Here is a 23,759-nt window from a genome sequence, read left to right on the forward strand (position 1 = left end):
TCAATATCTAAAGTATTAAAGGGAGAATTTTGTAACCAGTGTGTGTGCAAATGAACTATGAAGATTTGGTGAGGGATTGTGTGCAGGTCGAGTGCTCTTCCTCTTGGATTGTATCTGGTGAATTTCCAATGGATTTAATATTTATAAAGCAGGCAAGGGTGGTAAAATAGTAAATTTCTGCCTCTGTTCTGCACTTCCCAGATTGTTTGTCCGCCTGAAAGAAAGTCAATGCCAGCTAGTTTACCTGTACAGACCTTCACACCAGAGAACCTACAGGGCAAAACGGTGAGTCACACTGGAGTCCTGTTATGAAAGATTCCCTTTAAGTTTGTTGATTTGAGGCATAATCTTCATGCAGTATGCCACTTAGACATCTTCCTTAGGTTTGTTTCAGCATTTTTGATTTTCAGTTGAAGTACCACTATATGGCTTGTAAATAGTGTAGGATTGTTAATAAGGGAAAGAGAAAATTTCGAGAAAGCACCTCAATTGTTTCATTGTAAAAAAAAAATTTGATTGTGACTAAGTGCTAAAATTTTTATGATTTGATGTGCAAAGATTAGTCTTTCAATTATATTTTTCCTGTCTTTTATCTAAAATGATTGTTAATGATTGGTCTTTATTAACCTTGTGATACCACAGAGCAATTAGATCAAACATGTTGGAAGAAATTCAGTTTTTTATGATAAATTCAGCCTTTCTACAACAATCATATGCCAAAGCCATTTTAGCTACTTGTATTGTCTTCACCCCCTCCTGGCCTCAGTTTTCAAACTTATTCCTATTCCCTCCCCTTTAAAAACCTTTCCTGAAATTTGACTTTCATGTTCTTAAGTTGCCTAAAGTTCTTACTTTTCTTTCCTACCTACATGTCTCCTCAAAGTTTCCATTTGTGGTGAGAGAATTTGTTCAGGATACTTAGCAAAGCAAATGTAATGGCTTGTAATTTATAATTGTATGTTGAATTATTGTATATTAATTTAAAATTGTAAGTAACCTGTATTCATAGAAGGTTCATAGAAGTTTCTCCATCAATCTGATCTTTGTATTCGATTGTCATTAACAAGCACCCAACCATCCATCTCCATGCCATCACTCTGCAACTAATCCTTCACATTGCTCCTGTGGTTCTGCAAATCCAGGCACTGGCTTTGCATGTTTTCAAGCTAAAGCAATTTTCTGTCAGAAAAATATCAGATATTTGGAGCCATGAGTCAAGTGTAGAATTTCCACAACAGATGAAACGAGTTCCAGCAAAAGAAAAAGAAAGTATTTGATATGTAAAGTAGGCTGAAGTTAAAGTAAATATATACATGGGGGGGGGGGATAGGAAGTGACATGTAGTAAATAAGGAAGGACACAAAAATAAGCACCATTGGGTTCTGCTTTCATATGCCAGCTGCTCGCCCTGGAATTGAGAGATAACCCTTCTCCCAACTTTTCGCTATTCTCTCTTTTCTGAAACCACTTACCCTGCCTCCTCCAATCTTATTGTTATCAGGAAACTTATGGAGGTTATGGGTTTGTCACTATGATTGTCATGATCCAAATATCTGCATCTGTTGTTTCCTTCCTTCCCCCAGATCCACTGTATAAAACTTCCAGCAAGGATCCTTCCTGCCCTATCCCTGCAGTTTCATTTCTCTTGAGCTGAACTAATTTATTTCATATTCTCCCCACGCTCGCCTTGTTTTTATAACCCACTTAATGTCCTATTCTGCCCCTATCATAGCTGTTATCATCAGTAGTTCTCTTCCCTAGATACTATCCACTTCCCCTTTACTGGTGTCATCTTTGACCCTCAGTCCTGGCAAATGGTTAGTTGACCTCCAACTTTCTCCTCCAGTCCTGTGTTCTCCAAAATACATACCCTTCTTTTCTGAATGGCTCCATTTTAAATTTCCATAACTCCAACAGTCTCTTTTCAAATTCACAAATGTCATTCTGTGTGATCTGGCCAAGGTCAGCTATCCATTCTCATCCTTCTCAATTGGTCCACAGACTTTGATATGGTTAACCATGTCTTCCTGATCAAACATCTCCTTTCTGGCATCCATTTCAGTAGAACTGCCCAATTACTTTCTGATTGTCCAGTTGTAACCAGTGAGTCACCTCAGTAGCATCATGTTTGCTCTCACACCAACACCTCTGGCAGCTCCCGTGTATTATTCTCCCTCAGGGCAGGCACAGTAGTGTAGCGGTTAGCATAACGCTATTACAGTGCCAGCGACCCAGGTTCAATTCCTGCCGCTGTCTGTTAGGAGTTTGTACGTTCTCCCCGTGTCTGCGTGGGTTTCCTCCCACATTCCAGAGACGGGTTAGGAAGCTGTGGGCATGCTTTGTTGGTGCCAGAAGCGTGGCGACACTTGTGGGCTGCCCCCAAAACAAACTATGCAAAAAAGATGCATTTCACTGTGTGTTTCGATGTACATGTGACTAATAAAGATAGTCTTAATCTTAATTCTTTGGCACACATTTACTAACTCTCGACGATTTCTGTTTACATATAGGGTCTGTTTGTTGACCCATATTCATCCCTTTATAATTTATTTTTCTTACAATTAGTTGTCATTTTTCTTTGAGTGCTGCTCTTGGGTTACTTGACAAAGCAGACCATTCTGATTCCAGCATGGATTTTATTAATAGAGTCCAAGTCTTTACATGTAATGCCTAGATGCATGCATAAAATATGAAATCCATGAGCTTCATATGCATCCGGCACCAACACAAAAACATCCTTTTATACCTTTATTCAAGATCAGTACCCACATACTTATACCCAACAGCATCACCTAAGTAGAAGTGTAACATGTCTTTGCTTTTTGATCTCTGACATCATAGAGTCATTTGTTATAAGGCCTCTTCCCAGTTTTTCATCATAATATGGAGATTGCAAAGTTATCTTCTGTCTCAGGGGAGAACAAATTAGCAGATGGACCTTGGTTTTAATTACAGCTAACCTTTTCTCAGTTTGTGTTTCCTATCCATGATACTGAGCAATCTTGTGCTGTGTCCACATCTTGATTTCTCCTTCAGTAATCGGTCTATCTAATCCTAAAATTTTACCTGAAGCAACCTTGTCTTCTCTCCACATGTGTTACCATAAGTTCTGGTTGAACAGCACTCCAATTTTGAAATACTCATCCTTTTCTTCAAATCTTTTCATGCTATTGCATTTATCTATTTTTTTTTACCTCAATTTTAATTGGGTTATCACTGACCTCAGCTGCTAAGAATCCAAGCTCTGGAAATCCTTAATAAACATCTCCACCCACTACCTTTCCTTCAATATTTTCTTTGTGGTTAACTTCCATCAGTCTGTTTGTGGCTTGGTTGAATTTTCACCTCATAATGCTTTTGTAAAGCACAGTGGGACGTTTTACAACATTGGTGGCCCTTGAATAAATGCAAGTTGTTGACTCAGACCGGCGAGGCTTGCACAAGGGGCAGAAGGAGATGAGGAAAAAATGAAACGTAAGAAGGCAAAAAATGATTGAGATGAAAATTGAAAAACATATAGTTACAGAAGGAAAGATGTGACAGTTTTTTATTTTGCAGTGGGACTACCATGTATTGTATAAAATAAATTAATGTTGGTTCTTCAAGCCTCTCTAGTGCAGTCACCTGCAATATAACACTTACAGGGCTGTCACATGGTACAGTCTGTGATTCACTGACTGGTGAATGGAGCAGAATTTTTGTGCATCATAATATCTTTGTCTGCTATGGAAATACATTTTATCGAAACATGATTATTAAGCATGATTGGATTCTTTTCATGAGTGAATTGCATTCCTGGAGATATGGCTCAGGACCTCCATGTGTATGTTGTCCATGTGCACAGAACCTGCTGGGCATGCTCAGCAGTGTCAAGTGGAATACAACATATGTTTTGCTGTCACTCGAGATGAATTCTTTTGCACATCCAAGGACTGTGAGTGGTGTGAGCCACTCACACTGAAGCAGGTCTTAACTGGAGATTCCAGACCTACTTCAGCAGAAAAGAGGAACAATTTTATTTGGTCTACTGTCTGAGAGTTGAGTTAATTTTCTTTTGTGTAGGTCCTCTGGGTATGTTGCTTGAAGTTTACTCCCACCTCACTGCCACTGTTGGTTGTAACCTCATCCCTCCATGCTGATCACATGTCAAACCTCCTTCCTATCCTGTCATCTCCTTGTCAAACCTCCTTCCTATCCTTCTAAACCTCCATCTCCAACTAGACCCACCCCCCACAAAATATCTGATTTCCTGACAGTCATGTTGCTGGGAGTGTATTGTAGATCCCAACCAAGTCAGGGGGAGATAGAAGAGCAAATACAGAGGTAAGTTCTGACAGGTGTATAAATAATGAGACAGTAAAGGATTACAGCTGGGACAGTAGCAGAACAAAGTGTACAGTATTTCATGGAACTGCATGCAAGAGAACCTTTTTAATCAGTGCACAGTAAGTCCAACACAAGAGTTGATGGTATGATGCTTGGTTTTAGTGAATGACCCAAGACAAACAAAGAGTGACAGTGTGAGAACATTTTAGAGACAGTAATCATGACTCAGTTAGTTATGAAAATGTTCAAAGATAGACAAGCTGAAAATGCCAGACTGAGGTATTTAGCAAAAATGGACTGAAAACAGCTGCCACATCAGTGTCAGAGTGGTGGGAGGCACCCAAGGAGAAGATATTAAGAATTCAGACAATATATATTTTTAATATAAGGAAAGAAGAATTTCCAAATCTAAACACAATGCATGTCAAGAAGTACAAAGTGCAGCCACAAGGCAAAAAGTGAAACAAATGACTGGTACCTAGAGGCACTCTCCAGAAAGTTTGAAGCAATAAAGAAAGGAAAGGGGTAAAATTAGAAGGGAAATTAAGAAAGCAAAGAGGGTGTATGAAATAATAATGGGAAGTTAAAACCAAGGAAAACCCCAAGGTCTTTGTAAATACATGGAAGGAGAGTGGGAGATGGAAGAGAGGGTGATACACACTTTGCCATAAAGGAGGAAGAATCTGAAGGATTGGAAAATAATGAACAGAGGAAGGACACATTAAGGATGTAGTATTTTTAAACATAGGTAAGTTGGCAATGTAAATTATATCCCAGAATCTTAAAAGAAGAGAATAGATATTCTAGGTCTGAGTGTAATTTTCCAGTTGCTTTTGTCTGCTGGCAAGATGCTGGAGGACTGGGAGATAACTCGTATGGTACGGTTGTTTAAAAAAGGATAAAACAACAGGTGTGTAAGAAGAGGCAAGTCACTCCAACTTTAATGACGAGCAAGTTTTTGGTAAAACCTCTGAGGGACAACATGAGGGGCACAGGTTAGCCAGCAACAGTCGGCGTGGATTTGTTTAATAAAAAGTTGTGTCCAGTCTATTGTTTTTGAGGAGGGAGACAGAGATAACTTGGTTGATATAGGTTACGTAGGTTTTGTCAAGGCAGTTGACAAAGTTCTGCATGGCAGAAAGTAAAACCCCAGGTAATCCAAGGGAAAGTGAAGTTGGATTAAGCATTGGTCCAGTGGGCAAATGATAATGGACAGCAGAAGTTCTATCAACTGCAGAGGTGTATGCTGTGGGATTCCGCAGGTGATTCATGAGGATGTTGCCAGGGCTGGAGATTTATCGTTGCAAACTGACTGGGCTGGAGATCTTTGGAACAGAGAAGATTGGGGCAGAGTAGCGGAAGGGAGAGATTTTATTGAGATATACAAAATTTTTCGAGGCCTTGACAGGTTGAACAGGAGGACGTACTTTCCATGGAAGAATGGTCACTAACTATGGGGCATGGATTTCAATTAATTGGTGAAAGGGTTAGAGGGAAGTTGGGGACAAAAATTCTTGCAAAGAGTAGTTTGGGTCTGGAAGTCACTTCTTGAAAAGGTGGTGGAGGCGGAAACCCTCATTACAAGGTACCTGTATGACTCCTTGAAGAAGTTTAACCTTTTAGGTAATGAACCAAGCAAGAACTGGGAAGTGAAGATAACTTGTGTTGGTAGACTTCTGACTGACTTGGACACGATGGGCTGTAAGTTTGCAAAGGCCCTGTGAAATAGTACCATAAGAATTTTGAGGCCTTTGTCTTTCCTATAAATTTGTGGGTCTGATGTGCCCTCAAATTTTTCTTTAAACTGAAGACTCTTTTTCCTCTTGTGATATTATGTCGCAATGATTACATTATGATAGCTTCATGGTTTCCAGTTAATCTAACTACATCTCCACTCAACTACAATTGGCCTAGCTTTCATCATTTTGAAATAATGGTAGATATCACAAATGCCAAAAGCTGTAATTTAATATCTGGGGTCAGATCACATCCATAAACTAAAAAGCTCTTGTGTTCTTTGACTAAGGTCTAGCCGTTTTTTGTTCACTACCACATGTCTATATTTGGAAAACATAGTGTGTCAATGTCATTTTCGTGTGTGTTCCATGGGAGCACTTTAACCAGAGATCCTTTGCACATTTTACAAGGCCTTTATCTTTACATAAAATGTTCCTTATCAATGGACCATATATTTTTTAAGAAAGGAAATTGCTTTATTATAAGAAGCTAACTGGATTTTTTGATGAAGAAAAGTTTGGTCCTCTGTCTTCAGCGCACTTCGTTGCACTTGCTTCTTCTATCATTTAGCTTCCTTACGGAAGCAGATCAGTGCTTTCTATTAATACTTAATTAAATGCAATACCTTCTTGGACAAAGTTTTCAATTTCCTCCTTCACATCCTTTGTGATTGTGAAAGAATTCCAGTGAGTGAAGAGCCTGCTGCAGTGCGGCTGAACTTCAGCAAACTACTTCAGAACCAAGAGCTTGTGAGAAATGTTGTTATCCAATGTATGCACATGTTCTTACACAACTGTTAGTTTAAAAAAAAGACGTGTTCCTAACATTTGTAAGAACTCAGATTTGTTGGTCAGTATTGGAGCTGTCTGCTTATCGGATGAGTATCTTCCTAAAGCCAAGTTCCTCAGCCAGATGTTAATTGGAAAATCAATAGGAGTCATATGAAATGATTCAGGAACAACCTAAAGTGAAGACTTAGCAAAGGTGACATACTCTGAGAAACCTGAAATAATTTAACCAAAAATAATGCATTCTGGAATCAGTGAAGCATGCGACAAGATGCTTAAGAGGTCTCACAGCAAAAGAAAACTGTTCTTCCAGAGATAAGTAGTCAAATGACCGCAGGAAGCATGCGATACATATGGGTATCAAAATAATCATTCTCAACTGTATTCCTGACGTTTCAAGATAATCATTGCCAGCTATATTCCTTATGTTTCAAAATAATCATTCCCAGCTGTATTCCTGCTGCTTCTAAGAGACTCCATGTTGTTTTCTTATACATGGCTTCTCCAAAACGACATGCTTTTATTTTGTTTCTGTTCAGTGCAAAATATAAAGCTTGCAGTTTGAAAATTATTTTAATACTTAAGTATTTAATGGGTATTTTGATAATGCTTCAATTTGATAAGCCATTTATTTGTCCATGCAGCTATCCCAGAATATTATATCTCCAGTCATAAAAGCAAGAAAGAAGCCATGATTGGGACTTTAAACCATTTTTTGTCGTTTTGTCTTTATCAGATGGTGAAAGTTCCCCTTTATTATTTTGCACTTCTTAAGTGGCATACATTAAGAGATGACCCATTTTGAGTCAGGATACCCTGGATTTTGATAGACTTGTGCCATTTTGGCTAACCTCAATAGTGCTGAAAGTAGAGACTAACATTTTGTATATCAAGTATGATGCTGTGTATAATTACTCCCTGCTGTCACGTCGATGGAAGATGAATTGCTGTAATCTGCTTGGAGCCCTAATGGGAAAACTTACTTCAGAAATCACTGAGATATGACCTGTTTTTTTTTCAAAATGTGATGCCATTAGCTTTACACCTGCCACAAACCATAACTTATAAATGCTCACTGAAAGAATTTCAGTTCTAAAAGTCTAGATTTTGGCATGGAGCCAGAACACAAATGGAGATTTAAATTTATCGATGTTAATGTAAAGGGTGACAAATATTGCAAAAGTGCCTCGTGCCATTTTTATTCTTGGAATGTCTTATTGAAGAAAAGAACTGCATCTAAAAATTCGCTTTGAGCTGTTACATTGGATGATAGATTTGTCTTGGAGTTCTACTGGGAAAATACATTTTTAGAAATTTCAAATATTGTGACCAGTACTTGGAAGGGCTCTTCAATGAGAGGACATGATGGCTATTTGGCAAACCATTCCCAGTGTGACCAATTTCCTAGCTTGAAATATTTCCTGCTCATAATGCACAAGAAATTGTTCAGCCTGCAAATTAGCCTTCAGACGTCAGACCTTGAATTCCAGGTCTGAGTTCCGATCATATGAAATTAAATTTATTCATCGTTATATAAACCAGGATGCAATGAAATTCCTCGTTTGCATGTAGCTCACAGAATAAAGAGTATATACGGTAATAATAAATACAACGATGAGTGCAAAACAGCAGAAAGGTACAAAGATTGTAGTGCAATCTGGAGTAGTGCAAAAAAAAAACACTGAAGTGACAATAGAGGAATAACTGAGAGAGGTAAATTTAAGAATGGCAGCACCACCGGAAGGGAGCGTCTCAGAGGTGATTTGTTCAGGAGTCTGATAGCAGTAGGGAAGAAGCTGTTGAGTCTGGACATCTGGGCTTGCAAGCTCGTGTGTCTTCTCCCAGAAGGTCGAAGAAAGGACAGGGAATGGCCAGGGTGGCAGGCATCCTTGACGACACTACTAGAAGAAATTCTGCAATGGAAGTAGAAGGTCAGAATATTTTTACCAGAAACTTGTTGACCCAGCAATCTTAGCTTTAAGTCAGAGAGTCATGGGTTTAAAAACAAACTCTTCACAGTATTTGAAAGTGAAGGAGTTTTTGAGACACAAAAGATTGCAGATGCTGGAATCTGGAGCAAAAAACAAACTGCTGGAGGAACTCAGCAGGTCGAAAAGGAGTTTTTGATGTGTCCTGGGTGGTCCTGAACCAATTATCACTAAGTGTGTTATCAGAGAACTGCTGTTTGTGGGAATGCAGTACAGCTAAAAGGGACAACAGTGCAAAATACTTAATTTACTGTAGGTCCCACTGGGATCTTCTGAGGCTCTGACAAATACTGTAACTGCATAAAAGCAAGCTTATTGTTACATCGTTTCCAATCAGAAAAGATGGATTAGAATTTATAATTGGGTGTGGATTTAAAAGGCAGAATGAAGGTGATAAGCTCTTTTTACAATGTCGTTATTTTCTAAAAGCTACTTATATGGCAACTGCTATTGAGAAATAAGAACATAAAAATTAGGAGCAGACTAGGCCATTTAGCTCCTTGAATCTGCTCTGCCATTCAACAAGATCAAGGCAGGTCCTCTACCTCAACACCATTTTCCTGTAGCATGGTCATGTCTTCTGATTCCTTCAATTGGCAGAGTTGAAATTATGGAGGAAGGTTGTCAAAGGATTCAGCAGGTTATAGGCCAGTTGGAAATGTTGGCAGAGAAATTGCAGATAGAGTTTAATGTTGACAAATGTGATGTGTTGCAATGGGGGGGGGGGGGGTGGTGGGTGGGGAGGGGTTCAAATACAAGGGGAAAGTATGCAGTAAATGGCAGAACCCTCAGGAGCATTGAAGTACAGAGCGTTCTTGGGATGTAGGTTCATAGCTCCGTGTATGTGGCAACACGAGTAGATAGGTTGGTAAAGAAGGTATACGGCATATTTGCATTCATCGGTCGGGCTGCTGAGTATAAAAGTCAGGAAGTTATGTTGCGGCTGTATAAAACTTTGGTTAGGCTACATTTGGAGTACTGCATGCAGTTCTGGTTGCCGCATTCCTGGAGGGATGCGGAGGGTGCAGAAGAGGTTCACCAGGATGCTGCCTGGATTGGAGAGTATTAGCCATATTGAGAGAGTGGCAAAGCTCGGATTGTTTTCTCTGGAGTGTCGGAGGCTGCGGGGTGACCTGATACAAATATATAAGATTATAAGAGGCGTAGAAAAGATAGATGGTCAGAGTCTTATTCCCCTGGGTGGAAATGGTAGATATAATAGGGCACAGGTTTAAGGTGAGAGGGGGAAAGTTGGAAGGATATTTATGAGGCAAGTTTTTTTTACACAGAGAGTGGTAGGTGCCTGGAACGTGGTGCCGGGGGAAATGGTGGAAGCAGCTACAGTAGCAATGTTTAAGAGGCATTTAGACAGACACATGAACTGGCAGGGAATGGAGGGACAGAGACTATGTGCAGGCAGATGGGAGTAGTTTCTGTTGGCATCGTGGTTGGCAGAGACACCATGGGCACATGGCCTCACCTGGAGTATTGTCTGTTGTTCTGGTTGCCCCACTGCAGATTGCTTTAAGAGGGAATCATGTATCTGAGTTATGGTTGAGTACAGCCTCTTGGGGAAAATATTCTCATTTACAGTACCTGGTATGCAGGTTGCATCTTTTCAATGCATTGGGCTAGTCTGGAAGGTTAGATCGCAAGGGATCCAGGGAGAGTTGCCTAACTGGATTCCTAATTGGCTTAATGGTAGAAAGCAGAGGGTGATGGTGAAAGATTGTTTCTCGGACTGGAGGCCTGTGACTAGTAGTGTGCCACAGGGATTGGTGGTGGGACCGTTGTTCATTATTTATATAAACAATTTGGATTAGAATGTACAGGGAATGGTTGGTAAGTTTGCAGATGATACTAAAATTGGTGGTATTGTAGACAGTGAAGAAAGTTGTCAAAAATTACAGGGGGATTTTGATCAGCAAGATTAGTGGGTTGAGGATTGACAAATGGCTTTCAATCTAGATAAGTGTGAGGTGTTGCATTTTGGGAAGTCAAACCAGGGTAGGACTTGCGCAGTGAATGGTGGCACCCTGGACAATGTTGTGGAACAGAGGGACCTAGGAGTTACAGGTACATAATTCGCTGAAAGAGGTGTCACAAGAAGATAGGGTGGCGAAGAAGGCATTTGGCATGCTGGCCTTCATCAGTCAGGACATTGAGTATAAGAGCTGAGATGTTATGCTGCAGTTGTACAAGACATTGATGAGGGCACATTTAGAATACTGTGTACAGTTTTGGTCGCCCTGCTATAGGAAAGAGTGCAAAGAAGATTGACGAGAATGTTGTCAGGATTCGAGGGCCATGAGTTGTAGGGAAAGGTTGGGCAGACTAGGACTTCATTCTCTGAAACGTAGGAGACTGAGGGGTGACTTACAGAGGTGTATAAAATCATGAGGGGCATAGATAAGGTGAATGCACACAGTCTTTTTCCCAGCAAAAGGGGAATCAAAAACTAGGGGGCATAGGTTTAAGGTGAGAGGGGAAAGATTTAGAAGGGACATGAGGAGCAATTTCTTCATGCAGAGGGTGGTGTGTATATGGAACGAGTTGCTAGTAGAAATAGTTGAGGCAGGTATAATAATGATGTTTCAAAGACATCTGGATAAATATATGGATGGGAAAGGTTTAGAGGGATATGGGCCAAACACAAGCAACTGTGACTATCTCAGTTGAGCACCTTGGTCGGCATGAACGAGTTTGGCCGAAGGGCCTGTTTCTGTGTGGTATTGGTCTTTAACTTGACGACTATTATATGAGATTGCAAAACAGTGATGAAAATAGAACACTTTTTTTATTATTAGGATAATTTGAACGTAAGTAAAAGAAACTGAGATGGAGGTACCAAAGTAATTTTGCCTTTGATCTCCTGCATTTGATCACCTGGAACAGGACAGTACCATAGAAAATAGGAACAGGAGTAGGCCAGTCTTCTCTTTAAACCTGCTCTGCCATTCAGTGCAATTGTGGCTGATCTTTGATTTCAATACCATTCTGCAACTTCTTAGTTTCAAAAATGGTAATAAACTTTAACTATGTGAGATGCATTTCAGTAAAAATGTAACTGGACCTATTGCAGTCAAATCTCAATGAAAGTCCCCAGAGGAATAATGCTTGAACTGTTTCTGATGGACTGCATACAACATGCTGTGACATATGTCTAGAGCAGTTAGAAATCTCCATGTTTTTTTAAGTACTATTGATTGTGTGTTATTTTTTGTTGTTAGAATTTGCACATGGTAAAATGGGAAACATTTTGTTATGAATTATTCCAAGATATCTCCCTGCTCCTACACAACCATCTGCCAAAAATGCTGAGCTGTTATCACTGACAGATTAATCTTTTTAACCCTTTGCATCCCAGCTGATGATGCCCAGTGTTAATATTTTGTTCAGCCGGCAGATTCAGATAATCCAGGTATGTGGGTGATAAATTAATGTGTTTCTTTCCCCTTGGCTCCCCAAACTGCATTCCTGCAGCCGGAGGAGCTGACATTACTGCTAATCAAACTGAGGCGGCAGCAAGCGGAACTGAACAGCATCCGGGAGCACACAGCAGCTCAGCTCATGCAACTGAATCTCAGTGATGCAAATCCCAAGGTCAGCTGCTAAAATGATCTGTCATACTCCATTACCACTGTTTTATAATCTAGTCATCCATTACTGATCTGTATAGTTGGTGTTCAGTTGTTATGCTCTGTCGTTTTATTTTGCACCTTCTGGGATAAAATTATATTCCAAGTCTTATTTTGTAGACTTTAAAGATGGCAAACTGCTCACCAGTGTGTTGTGAAGATAGCCATGTTTTGTGAAGAGAAGTTGCATCTGGATACTTCTGCAAATGCATTTCATTATTGAAGGGGAGATATAAATCAAAATGCTGAAATTAATTATTTTGTGCCTGACTGTGTGTGCACAGAAAGCTATTGTTCTATTAACAGCATTTTTGTAGCTTGGTCCTAAAGTATTAAAGCATTGTAGTGCAAATGTACATTCGCCCAAGAGCTTACTTACCATTTTTAAATTGTACAGGTTTGTCATTTTTAGTCGCATTTCCTTGCTTATTCCTCATCACACTGGAATTTTTCTGTTTCGTTTCTCTTATTCAGGGCAAATTGAAACACTTCTCAACAACTTGTTCAACCTAGCTTTGCCTTATGAATGAATGAGTTGTGTTTTTTTCAAATTGAGTTATGCAGGTGTAATCTTGTAGTGACAATTAATTAGTTTCCTTAAATTCCTGTTATTTCTTTTTGAATTAACTATAGTCTGCTGCTGTTCCTCTTCTTTCTAATTTCACATTCTTTGTTCTTATTTACTGCTGCCTCTTAGAATGATATCCTCATTCATCACCTTCAAAGAAATCTCGTGTATTTGGATTATCAGGTGGGAGCACTAGAAATGAATTTTTCATCATCTTTAGTTCCCAGTGCATGCCACCACAAATACCTCAACCAATCTGGTAGCTAATGAACCCCCAGCTCAAATGTAGAAAATCTTGGGAACCTTTTAATCTGCCAATGATTGCAGTTCAGGGCTCTCTGATGCATTTGTTGCTGCAATCCTTGCCTCAGTGCCCCATTTCCTATAAAAGGACACACATGAGAAATTCCTGTAAGTTTAAAAGCCTGTTTGAGTTTAATGCATTTTTTAAAGTTCACTAGTCAAGAGATCTTCAAAGGTTACTTAGATAGTTGATGATAAGTAACTAGCTAATATCTTGAGTTAGTTTATTTGTTATTTTTGATTCTCCCTACTAACTTCCTTAATGCTTTATTAGCAAGTTGATGGTACACAAATATTAACTATAACTTTAAATATATGTGTTGTTTTGAAAACAAACTGTGAAGTTAACCTTTAAGTGTTAACCGTGGCTTCTAGTTAATATAAAACATTATGCTATTAAAATTGGTGTATATGCATGTAAGTGTGCTGCAGTTCTTTTTTCCTGTAGTTTATACTTTGGATCCTTGTCAGCAGTTAGTGTACGTAAAGGTTTCTGCCTAATTGTAAAAATGCAATGTTTTGTACTATGTGTCATCTTAAAATCTTCCTCAAAAGAGGACTGAGGCAGACCCAGTATGTGCCTCCTTGTGTCATCATTTAGGATTTTGTGAGAATTCCTTCTCATTAACTGAAACTATATATATTGATAAATTTCTGGCTGTTGTGGGAGGTAAGAGATGATATTTTTGAACCAGTTATAGCTCCATTTAAAAAAAAACATTGAAGTGCTGAGAAACAAAGAAAACGCCATATTTTTACCTCTTACTGCAGGAAAAAGAAGTATTTTGTCCAAGTTTCAAGCAGTTCATCTTGGTATTGTTCCAAATTTATTTATTTTTTGAATAAAATGCAAACTTCTGCATTATGACAAATTTACTAAAAGAAAACTTGGTTGATTAATTCTCCCCAGTACATTGTTCATGGAATTTCATGATCAGACCTGTAAAATGATTTCCAACTTTTTTTTATCTGCTTGATCATAGCAAATCCCCGTACTGTGATTTTTTTTTTGGTTTAATGTATAATGCTTGCAAAAGGCTTTGATATCTATTCTAAAAAGCAGGAGCTATAATCACTGTTTCATCTTTTAAATCCAGCCATGCTGTAAACTGATGTTTACTGTATGCTCCTCCTGATTTGAAATAGATGAAAGAAAATGAACCTTTAATCGCCACAGTTCACACTATGATTGAGAACTCAGCACCAAGGCCACAAGTATACAAGCAAGTAAGGTCTTGGATGTTGGTTGCTTTGCTTAATCACAAAGCCCTGTGTATGGCAGCTTTCAGTTTATTACACTTGAATCATACCCTAGAGTTTTTATTTTACTCCAGTGACATTCATCCATGCTTTGAACCATGCTGCAACAGTGTTAGCATGGCTTATTTTACCATCTGCAAGATCTGTTATGCTTTACTTCAATCTCTACTGTAGATGCTCGGATATGTTTTGCAATCTGGTTTTTGTAATTGTATAGAAGGCTCATATTTGACGAGCTCCTGTCTGAATCTAATCTCACCTAGAACAGAGTGTGAAATAAACTGTGCCAAAGAGAATCCCATTGACTTGTTAACAGTAACAAGTCAAACTGAAATAAATTGGTGAAGTGGGTTTGTATCTTGAGGAAATGTAGGTCAATTTTCAACCCTGAGGTTCATGAAGCTAGGCTGGTATTCTGTTGCCAAAGGTATCTAATTCCATTTGTGTCGAGTTTTGGAAAAATAAGACATTTATCAACACCAAAAGCATAATGATTTTGTAAACTTTTACTCTGATATAAACAAAATGTTATCGCTTATTCATACACTGGCCCCCACTGTTCCACCCTAAGTACGTACCCACAAAGTTGATCGCAAGCGTTGTGCTTTCCTACTGTATTTTTCCTTAAACATGGCTCATCGTTTCTGCATGGTGGTTGTGACTGCATGCTTAAATGTATATAGTTCATGATAGAACCTGAAGAAACATGTTTGCATTTTGCGCCAATACTTTCTTTAACTCCCACGTCTTTAAGATCAGATCCAAGGTATGTTTTACGATGCTATGGGCACTTATTATGCAAAGTTGTAATTCTGTGCACTGTCGGATAGAAATTTTAAATGATTATGACATATGCAATTCTACGACTGTCATCTTAACTCTTTTATGCCTTTCCAATATGAATTGAGCTTTGTGGTATCTTTTGTTGGTTTAGGAGATTAATAACCCCATGTATATAACATTCTGAAAAACTGCTATATTTTAAAAATGGGTAGCCTTAACTTTAGAGACTGTCTATGCTGGCAGCCCAACTGGCTGTGGTTTGCAGTGATGCAGCTCCAGCGACCTGGCTTCAATCCTGACCTCTGGTGCTGTATGTGTGGAGTTTGCATATTCTCCCTTTGACCACCAAGGTTCCTCCGGCTGCTCCCATTTCCTCCCACATCCCAAAGATGTACAGGTTGGTAGGTTAGTTTGTCACCATAAATTACCCCTGGTGTTAGCTGAATGGTAAAATATGGGGGAAATGATGGGAATGTGGGGAGCATAGGTTACGGGGAAATTAGTGGGAAATGGGATTCCTCTGTGAGGCGGCATGGAATCGATGGGCCGAAATGGTCTCTTCCTGTGTTGTAAAGGGACAGTGAAATGAGTATTTCAGCTTTGTTTGTTGTAAAGGGTTTGAGAGTTGGCAAGTAGCTCAGTAAATTGCAGTTTATATTAGCTACTATTGTAATTTAACCAACCCTGAAACATATTTTAATGCAGTAAAATGAATGAAAAGCAGTTCGACTTATGTATTACACATTAACCTCAATTTTATTTTTTAAAATAGCAAATCATTAAACTTGATCAGTATATGCATGAGTAATGATTTAAAGCAACAGTGAAACAAGTTGTGGTCAAATTATTTGTGCAAATATCCTGTACCACTTTGGTAATTATCCACTCACTGGTGTGAAAATTGTCATGCCAGTTGCAGAAAACTTATTCATGTAAAGAGCTTCAATGGGATTCCCTCATTTCTACCCCCCCCGTTCATTCAACTTTCTGTTCCAGTTGCAATAGCAGAAAAGAAAATGGGGCAGTGTTTAAAAAAAGCTGCAAGCACATTTATGTTACAGCTGGAGTTCAATTTTATTCCAGTTTCCATAGCCTGTTTTATTGACCTATCTTAAATAGCACCAAGGATACTTTAATGCACCACATTAGGGTCGTATTTTACTATTCTGTTGCCTCACAGACAATATATTTATTAATACTGGTGTTGTAATGCTGATGAGAAAACCTCGCCTTTTTGTCTTTTTTAACATCACTTAACCTAGACAAAATATATAACATTGAATTTTCTCAAAATTAAAACTAACTGAATGTAATGTTGCTACTACTTGATAGCTCTGGAGTTGATGGAAGTATGATTTCAGCCTTTGTGTATGATTTGCCCAATAGTGATGACTGTTCTTGTTTCATGATGCAACTGGGACCTCAGTGCACAGCCTGTGCCACAGCCCTGAAGCAAGAATCATCAAGGATTGTACTTCTGTCATGTAGTAAATTTGACCATGGTGTTTACAATTTGTTCTCTCTTTATGCTTTGAGCAAGCTTAAAGTTTTACTTAATTACTTGGAAGATAATGGTAAAATTTATTGTTTAACTGGTAAATTAGGAATACTTTAAATTTGAAGCTATGTGTCTCTAAAAATGGTTTACTGTAATTTAATTCTTGAATATTGCCCTACAATTCCTTGCAGGTTAGCAATTCAGATGGTAGGCTGAACAATATGGTGCAATTGTGGTCTGCATTGGTACAATATTTTTCAAAGAGCCTAATTTCAACATGTTTTTCCTAGTATGCTATATTATGTCTAAATATTATAATTTTAGAGGTGTGATGCATTGTTTAGTCCTTTGCTGAGATTACATTTATTTGTGAAAAGTATTCCTTCCCTCTGGAATAAAATTACCTGTTCATCTTTTTTACCAATGGTAACTTTTGTTGTCATACTTCAAGGAAAAATAAACTAATGCAATTCTCAGATTAAACTTACCTGTCCCACATTCTCAGTGGGAATCTTGTCTGAACAGAATACTGATTGAAGTATTGGCACTGCAGTATCGTAGCCCTATCTTTAACTCACACTTGCTTCAAATTAGGCTTCCTGCTGGGAGCACCACATCACTGAACCTGTTTTCTCCAGTTAATCTGTTGAAATTTTAACACTTGTCACTTTTTCTTAATCGTTTCCTTGTAGCTGGCTCAGCATGATGAATACAGAGAAACCGTATACAGCCACAGAAGCGAAGATCTAGATGTAGATGTATGTAAAAATGTTACCTTTTTTGTGTTAGTTCATTTATTAATTATGCACTCTACTTTGATTCTATATGTGGTGGGAGACAATGTAGCAGGTTCTGAGGTATTTTAAAGTCATAATGGAGATGCTTTCATCACTGCAACTTAACTGGTAAATGCTACTTTGAGTCATTGTTCTCTCGATGTACATCTAAAATTTGTTCCATATTAAACATTATTATATGAGTTGCACAATACCAAGTTCCTTCTGGATGGCAGGAATATTTTTTTTCTCTGTTCCCATTCAATTAATTGACCTTCAACAATCTCCCAGATGTGAAATTTACGTTGCCCCTTTTCCTGCCATTTTGCTCTGAGCAGCAGAGATTTATCCTGTTTTTTTCTGGTTGTGGGTGATATTAAACCACCAGCTTCCTCCTGTAAAGTTTCTAGGGACAAGGAAACAGCATCCACTGTCATTTAAGGGATACATAGATGTTCACTAGTTTGCTGTGAAAATTGGTTTGAAAAAGAGTGCATCTTGTATTTCATTATTGCCCCATGATCTTGCCTTTTCTCATGGCACTGCTGTGTACTTCGCCCACATCTTCTTTCCCCCACCCGACCTTGTTTCCTCTGTTCCTCTCTAGAGGAATCAGAAAGCCGACTATTAACTAAATAGAGATTGCAACTGCGTGGAGAACAGGGGGATCTAAGTCCCCTTGTGCATGAAACACAAAAAGCGAGCATTCAGCTGCAGCTGTTGGAAGACATGGCATTTATTGCAAAGGGATTGGAGTTCAGAAATTGAGAAGTTTCGTTACAATTGTACGGGTGTTGGTGAGTACAGTGTACAGTTTGGGTCCCCTTATGTAAGAAAGGATATATTAGCATTGAAGATGGTCCAGAAGAGATTCATTAGGCTAATTCCTGGGTTGAGAGGATTGTCCTGTCACAAGTGGCTAAAAAAAAGTTTGGCCTGTATTCCTTGGAATTCGGAAGAAATGAATGATCTTATTTAAACAGAAGATCATAAGGGGGCATGACAGCATAGATGTTTGGATGTATCCACTAACAGGAGAATCTCGAACAAGGGGATGTTGTTACAAAATAAGAGGACAGTCATTTGAGGCTGAGCTGCATGGGAAAACTTCCTGCAGAGGATGGTCAATCTCTGTAATTCTCTACACTGGAGAATAGTGGAGGCCAGATCACTGGAGAGGTATTTGAAGAGGAGGATGGGGAAAATTGAGGACGATGTGGAATTGGCACAGAAAAGGCCTGGGACAGATCAGCCATGATTGTATGGGAAGATGGGGAAAGCTTTTGGAGCCAGGTGGCCTATTCCTGCTACTATTGTGTGTCTGAAGAAAGCTCCCAATTCACCTGTGTCCCTACACCCTCGCCACAAGCAACAAACACAAACTCTTTTGTTGCTCTGATTGTGACTAAAATCGATTATCTCAGTCAGTTGCCTCCCTTCTGGAACGCAGAGCCTAGCTTCCTCCAAGGTTTTCCCTCCAAGGGCATTAATTTCTATTCTGCCCTTCCATGCTCTTCTTGTCAATACGATGCATGGCCCTATTCCCCCTGAACTACTGAAACACAGAAAACAGAAACAGGAGAAGGCCATTCAACCCAAAAATACATTCTCACCATATCCAGTTTGTTTTGGCCCTATCAGAATTTTGTAAGTTTCAATTAGATCCCCTCTCATTCCAAATTCTAGTGAATACTTACCTAGTTGACCTAAACTCTCCTTGCACAGCAGTCCCACCGTGCCAGGAATCAGCCTGGTGAACTTTTGTTGCACTCCCTCTGCGGCAAGCACAACCTTGCTGAGGTGTGGAGATCAAAACTGAACACCATGCTCCCAAGTATGGTCTCGCCAAGGTCCTGCATCATCATAGCAAGACATCCTCGCTCCAGTACTCAAATCTTCTTCCCATGAAGGTCAACATACCATTTACCTTCTTAACTGCCAGCTGCACATATATGTTTGCTTTCAATGACTGCTGTGCAAGGACACTAAAGTATCTGTACATCCACACTTCCCTATCTGACAGCTTTTAAATAATACACCACCTGTCTGTTTTTTCTAACTTTATCCACATTATACTGCATCTGCAATGTCCCTGGCCTCTTCCTCAGTCTGTTTCCCTTTGAAACCTCTTTGCACCTTCCTCACAATTGTGGCCAGTTTATTTTCATCAGCAAAGTTTGAAATATTACATTTGGTTCCTTTATCCAAATGATTGACGTATGTTATGGATAGTTGTGGCCCTAACGCTGAGCCTGTGGTACCCCACTTGGATTTGGCTGTCACTCTGCAAAAGGCATTTTTTCTTGTTGCTGTTTCCACTCAGTCAACTGATTTCAATCCATGTCAATACATTACTCCGAATCCCAAACACTTTACTATTACATACTAACATTTTATGTGGGATTTTATCAAAGGCTTTCTGGAAACCAAGTGCACCACATCCGCTGATTTTTCCCTTATCACCTCTGCCAGATGCATCTTTGTGTTTGTCAAGCACCGTTCCCCTTCCATTCATACAACCTGCAGAGATATTGTGCTTCTCCAATTCTGGCCTCTCGGGCACATTTGACCCACCATGTGCTTCAGCTGTCAAGACCCCATGTTTTAGAATTCCCTCCCTAAAACATTCTGCTGCCCTCTCTCTTTCCTCTTCCACAATGCTCCCTTAAATTAAATTTGACCAAGCTTTTGGTCATCTACCTGCATTATTCACATGAGGCACACTGTTGACCATTGTTTGCTAACATTCTTGTGAAATGCTTTGGTTTGTCTTCCTATGGTAAAGTCTCTATGTAAATACAAGTTGTCGTCGTCTGATATTGCACTCCTTTATTTTTCTGTTAAATGCACTTTCCCACTATTTCACTAAAGTAAAGCTTGAGGTGACATTTTTCTGGGTGCATATTCTTAGTACCTGCCAATCCTGAGAACCTGTTTGAAGTTACCGTAAGTAAATACTGGAAACACAAAACTGGAGGACGAGAACCAAAGTTAATGTTTCAAGTGGAAGAACCTTTGTTAAAATGGAGGATTTTCGACCTGATATACTAACACTGTTCCACAGATGCTGTCTGACCTGCTAAGTGTTTCCAGCATTTTCTGTTTTTACTTCAGATTTTTAATGCCTGCAGGTTTTTGATTTTCATTTGAAGTTATAACACTGATTTGTGTGTCAACCCTTCACGTTTTCCATCTTTGTGATTTCCTTTTCAGGCAAAACTGAGCCAGCTGTGTGAACAGGATAAGGTTGTTCATGAGCAGGAGGAGAAACTGCAGCAGCTACACAAGGAAAAAGTAAATAATTGAGATTAAATTCCTGAGCTTGAACATAAAGAACATCCAGTTAATGTGCCACTGTTGGTCTAAAAATACTAAGTGTGCCTTCTGTCCCCTGTAGCATACACTGGAACAGGCATTGCTAGCAGCCAGTCAAGAGATTGAAATGAATGCAGACAACCCTAGTGTGGTGCAAAGTGTGGCCTTGCAGAGAGATGTCTTACAAAATGGATTGCTCAGCACTTGTCGGGAAGTATCAAGAGCCACTGCAGTAAGTTGTAACAGTCTTACTGATAATTGCTGCTGTTGTGATCTGAAGGCAGGTCCCGTTTGTGTGGAAGGTATTGAGCAGGACGCTATTCCCAAAGGAAGCAGGGAGTGAGGTGCGGAGGGAAGGGGCAGGACATTTACTATTCGTCAGCTCATGCACCCCACCTGGTGGATGGTGTGTGTGCCAGAAAGTCGAAGTCCTAGGTGCAGGCACTATCCCCACTCCCAGTGGTATATAGGGTTATTTCTACTACAGAAATTATTGTTTAGTTGCAGAGTTTTTCTGTTTTTACAGTAACAATTATTTATAGAGCTTTATGTATCTTGTGATTTAGGAACTCGAAAGAATGTGGAGAGAATATGACAAATTAGAATATGATGTAACTCTTGCAAGAAGCCACTTACATGAGCAACTGGACAGATGTGAAGGAGTTCAGGTACTCACCACGTTTTGATCAAATAAACTTGGTGTCTGGGCACTTTTATACTTACAATGGAGTAATCTTCCTCTTCCAACCATAAATCCAGTGGAGCAAAATGAGAGGGCATGTTACATGCATTATTTCCTTGTATTTTATGCATTTGTGGCAAGCATATTTCATTTACAGTATTATTGGTACACAGGATACCCAAGTAAATATTTTTAAAGCTTTTGTAGGGCATTGGATAAAATAGTTAGATTCTCCTTGTGTATATAATACACTTCAGCAAACTTTCCACAAGTACTGTTCTTGTCATTTGATGAGCTTTTATATTTCTCACAAGGCGGATTTAGCTGCCCACCAACGCTCTCAGATCCAAAAGGAACTCTGGAGAATTGAGGATGTTATGGAAGGACTCAACAAGAACAAACAGCAAAGAAACATTGGTAAGAGAAGCTTACCGTATATATTTATACAGCATTTCACACTGTAGAATAGTATTGTGGTTTCCAGAAGTGACCAGCGAGGTTTTATTTATCTTTTTCTAGTCCTTAACACTAAAATATTCTGAGAAAATGATTTCCTTTTGCCCAGCATTAAGCAAAAATGTGCAGCATTATTGCAACATCTTTTGATGCATTTGCAGCACAAAACTAGGTCAATAGATCCATGCCCTTGTTTATGCTCCACACAAACCTTTACTTTCCCTCATCTAATTAATATATTCTTCTATTTCTTTCTCCCTTGTACTTGCACAACATCTTCACTGCATTTATACCATTCACCTCAACTATGATGTGATGGAAAGTTCAACATCATAACCCACATTCTGGGTAAAGAAGTGAAAAATCTGAATGGATTAATTGGGCCAGATGGCTCTGGTTGTTAGCGCCCTGTTCCTGAGAGAATTACCGGCCAGCTGCAGTGTGCGTGTTAGCGTGTTTCATGTCGCTAGCTGCTGCATACTGCATCAGGGATGGTTCCCTATCATACTGAGCTGAGGGGGTTAAATACACCATGACCGGCTCCTCAGAGTTTAACGGAATTGCTTATCTTCATTATAAGGCTAATTGTTTTTTTCCTTCAATTAATATCAGTATTTTTATCAAAATCACATACATTGTGTTTTTAAATGTATTATTTTGAATTTTTTTCAGCTCCATTTTGTTTTGAACTATTTAAATATATTTCAACTGTGTCTAAATTTCTCTGATCATCAGTGGAATTTAGAGACAGTGGGAATGGCCTTTCAGGAAGTCATCAGGGCGGTGCCAGGGTGGGGCCATGAATTGCTCTGCCTGAGGTCCAGTCATTGTTCCATCTCATGGGATAGCTCCAGTGGTATGTCCTTAATGACACTGGGGGCAGCGTGGCTGCCAAAGCTAAGTGCGAATGTCGGCATACAGTAGGCAGGTGAACACATGGGGCAAGCTTAGGTCGAGCACCAATTCAGCCCATTATTAACTGCCATGTATTAATGAAGTCCAGTCTGCTTTCATGCACAAGTGGAAAGGGCATCTATCCTATCAAACCCTTTGATCAGTGTGAAAATCTCTTTTAGGTCACCAGTGAATCTTTTTGCTTAAGAAAAGGTCACCACCTATTTATTCCTTCCCACAATATACTGTATAATTTCTCAGTTCTAGTATCAGTATGGTCAAACATTTTTTTTTAACCTTTTTCCAGTAGCTCAATGTTTTGATGACCAGAATTGTTCACTGTACTCTGAAGTGTGGTCACAAAGTTGACGCAAGTGTTCTGGTTTTCGGTTCTGTCCTACTTGAATAAACATAATGCATAGTTTGGTTATTTTCACAACCTTATTAATCTCTCCCATTAATTTTAGTGATTTGTGCATCTGTACTACTACATCCCTTTATTCCTCTAACCTACTTAGATGCTTATTTTTCAAGGAATATGTGGCCTCATATATCTTACCAAAATGTAATATTTTGTACTTTTCCATGTTGAAGTGCATTTGGCAATTATACATGCATTTGGTAAGGTAATTCAGTTGCAGTACTTCTTTGTTTTATTACACCTATCATGAATGGCAGCAGACAATTAAACAATGAACAGAAGAAGGTGGTTCCATGGCAGAAGCAGTGCACGAGTGCCAAAGAGCA

General features: G+C 39.2%; 1 protein-coding gene across 4 annotated transcripts in view; it reads left to right on the plus strand.

The window, feature by feature from the left end:
* plekha5 (pleckstrin homology domain containing, family A member 5) overlaps positions 1-23,759 on the plus strand; it is a 211,906-nt gene that overhangs the window by 160,280 nt on the left and 27,867 nt on the right. For 3 of the 4 annotated variants that reach the window (XM_052033628.1, XM_052033629.1, XM_052033630.1), the window contains 7 exons: positions 202-285; positions 12,323-12,442; positions 17,582-17,647; positions 20,879-20,959; positions 21,063-21,212; positions 21,547-21,648; positions 21,977-22,079. In XM_052033628.1, coding sequence (XP_051889588.1) covers positions 202-285; positions 12,323-12,442; positions 17,582-17,647; positions 20,879-20,959; positions 21,063-21,212; positions 21,547-21,648; positions 21,977-22,079 — 706 coding nt within the window. The remainder of the gene's footprint in view (positions 1-201; positions 286-12,322; positions 12,443-17,581; positions 17,648-20,878; positions 20,960-21,062; positions 21,213-21,546; positions 21,649-21,976; positions 22,080-23,759) is intronic. The other variant, XM_052033631.1, reaches the window with a different exon arrangement.

The sequence above is a fragment of the Pristis pectinata genome, chromosome 19, assembly GCF_009764475.1.
Source record: "Pristis pectinata isolate sPriPec2 chromosome 19, sPriPec2.1.pri, whole genome shotgun sequence".
In the NCBI taxonomy this organism is placed as follows: domain Eukaryota; kingdom Metazoa; phylum Chordata; class Chondrichthyes; order Rhinopristiformes; family Pristidae; genus Pristis; species Pristis pectinata.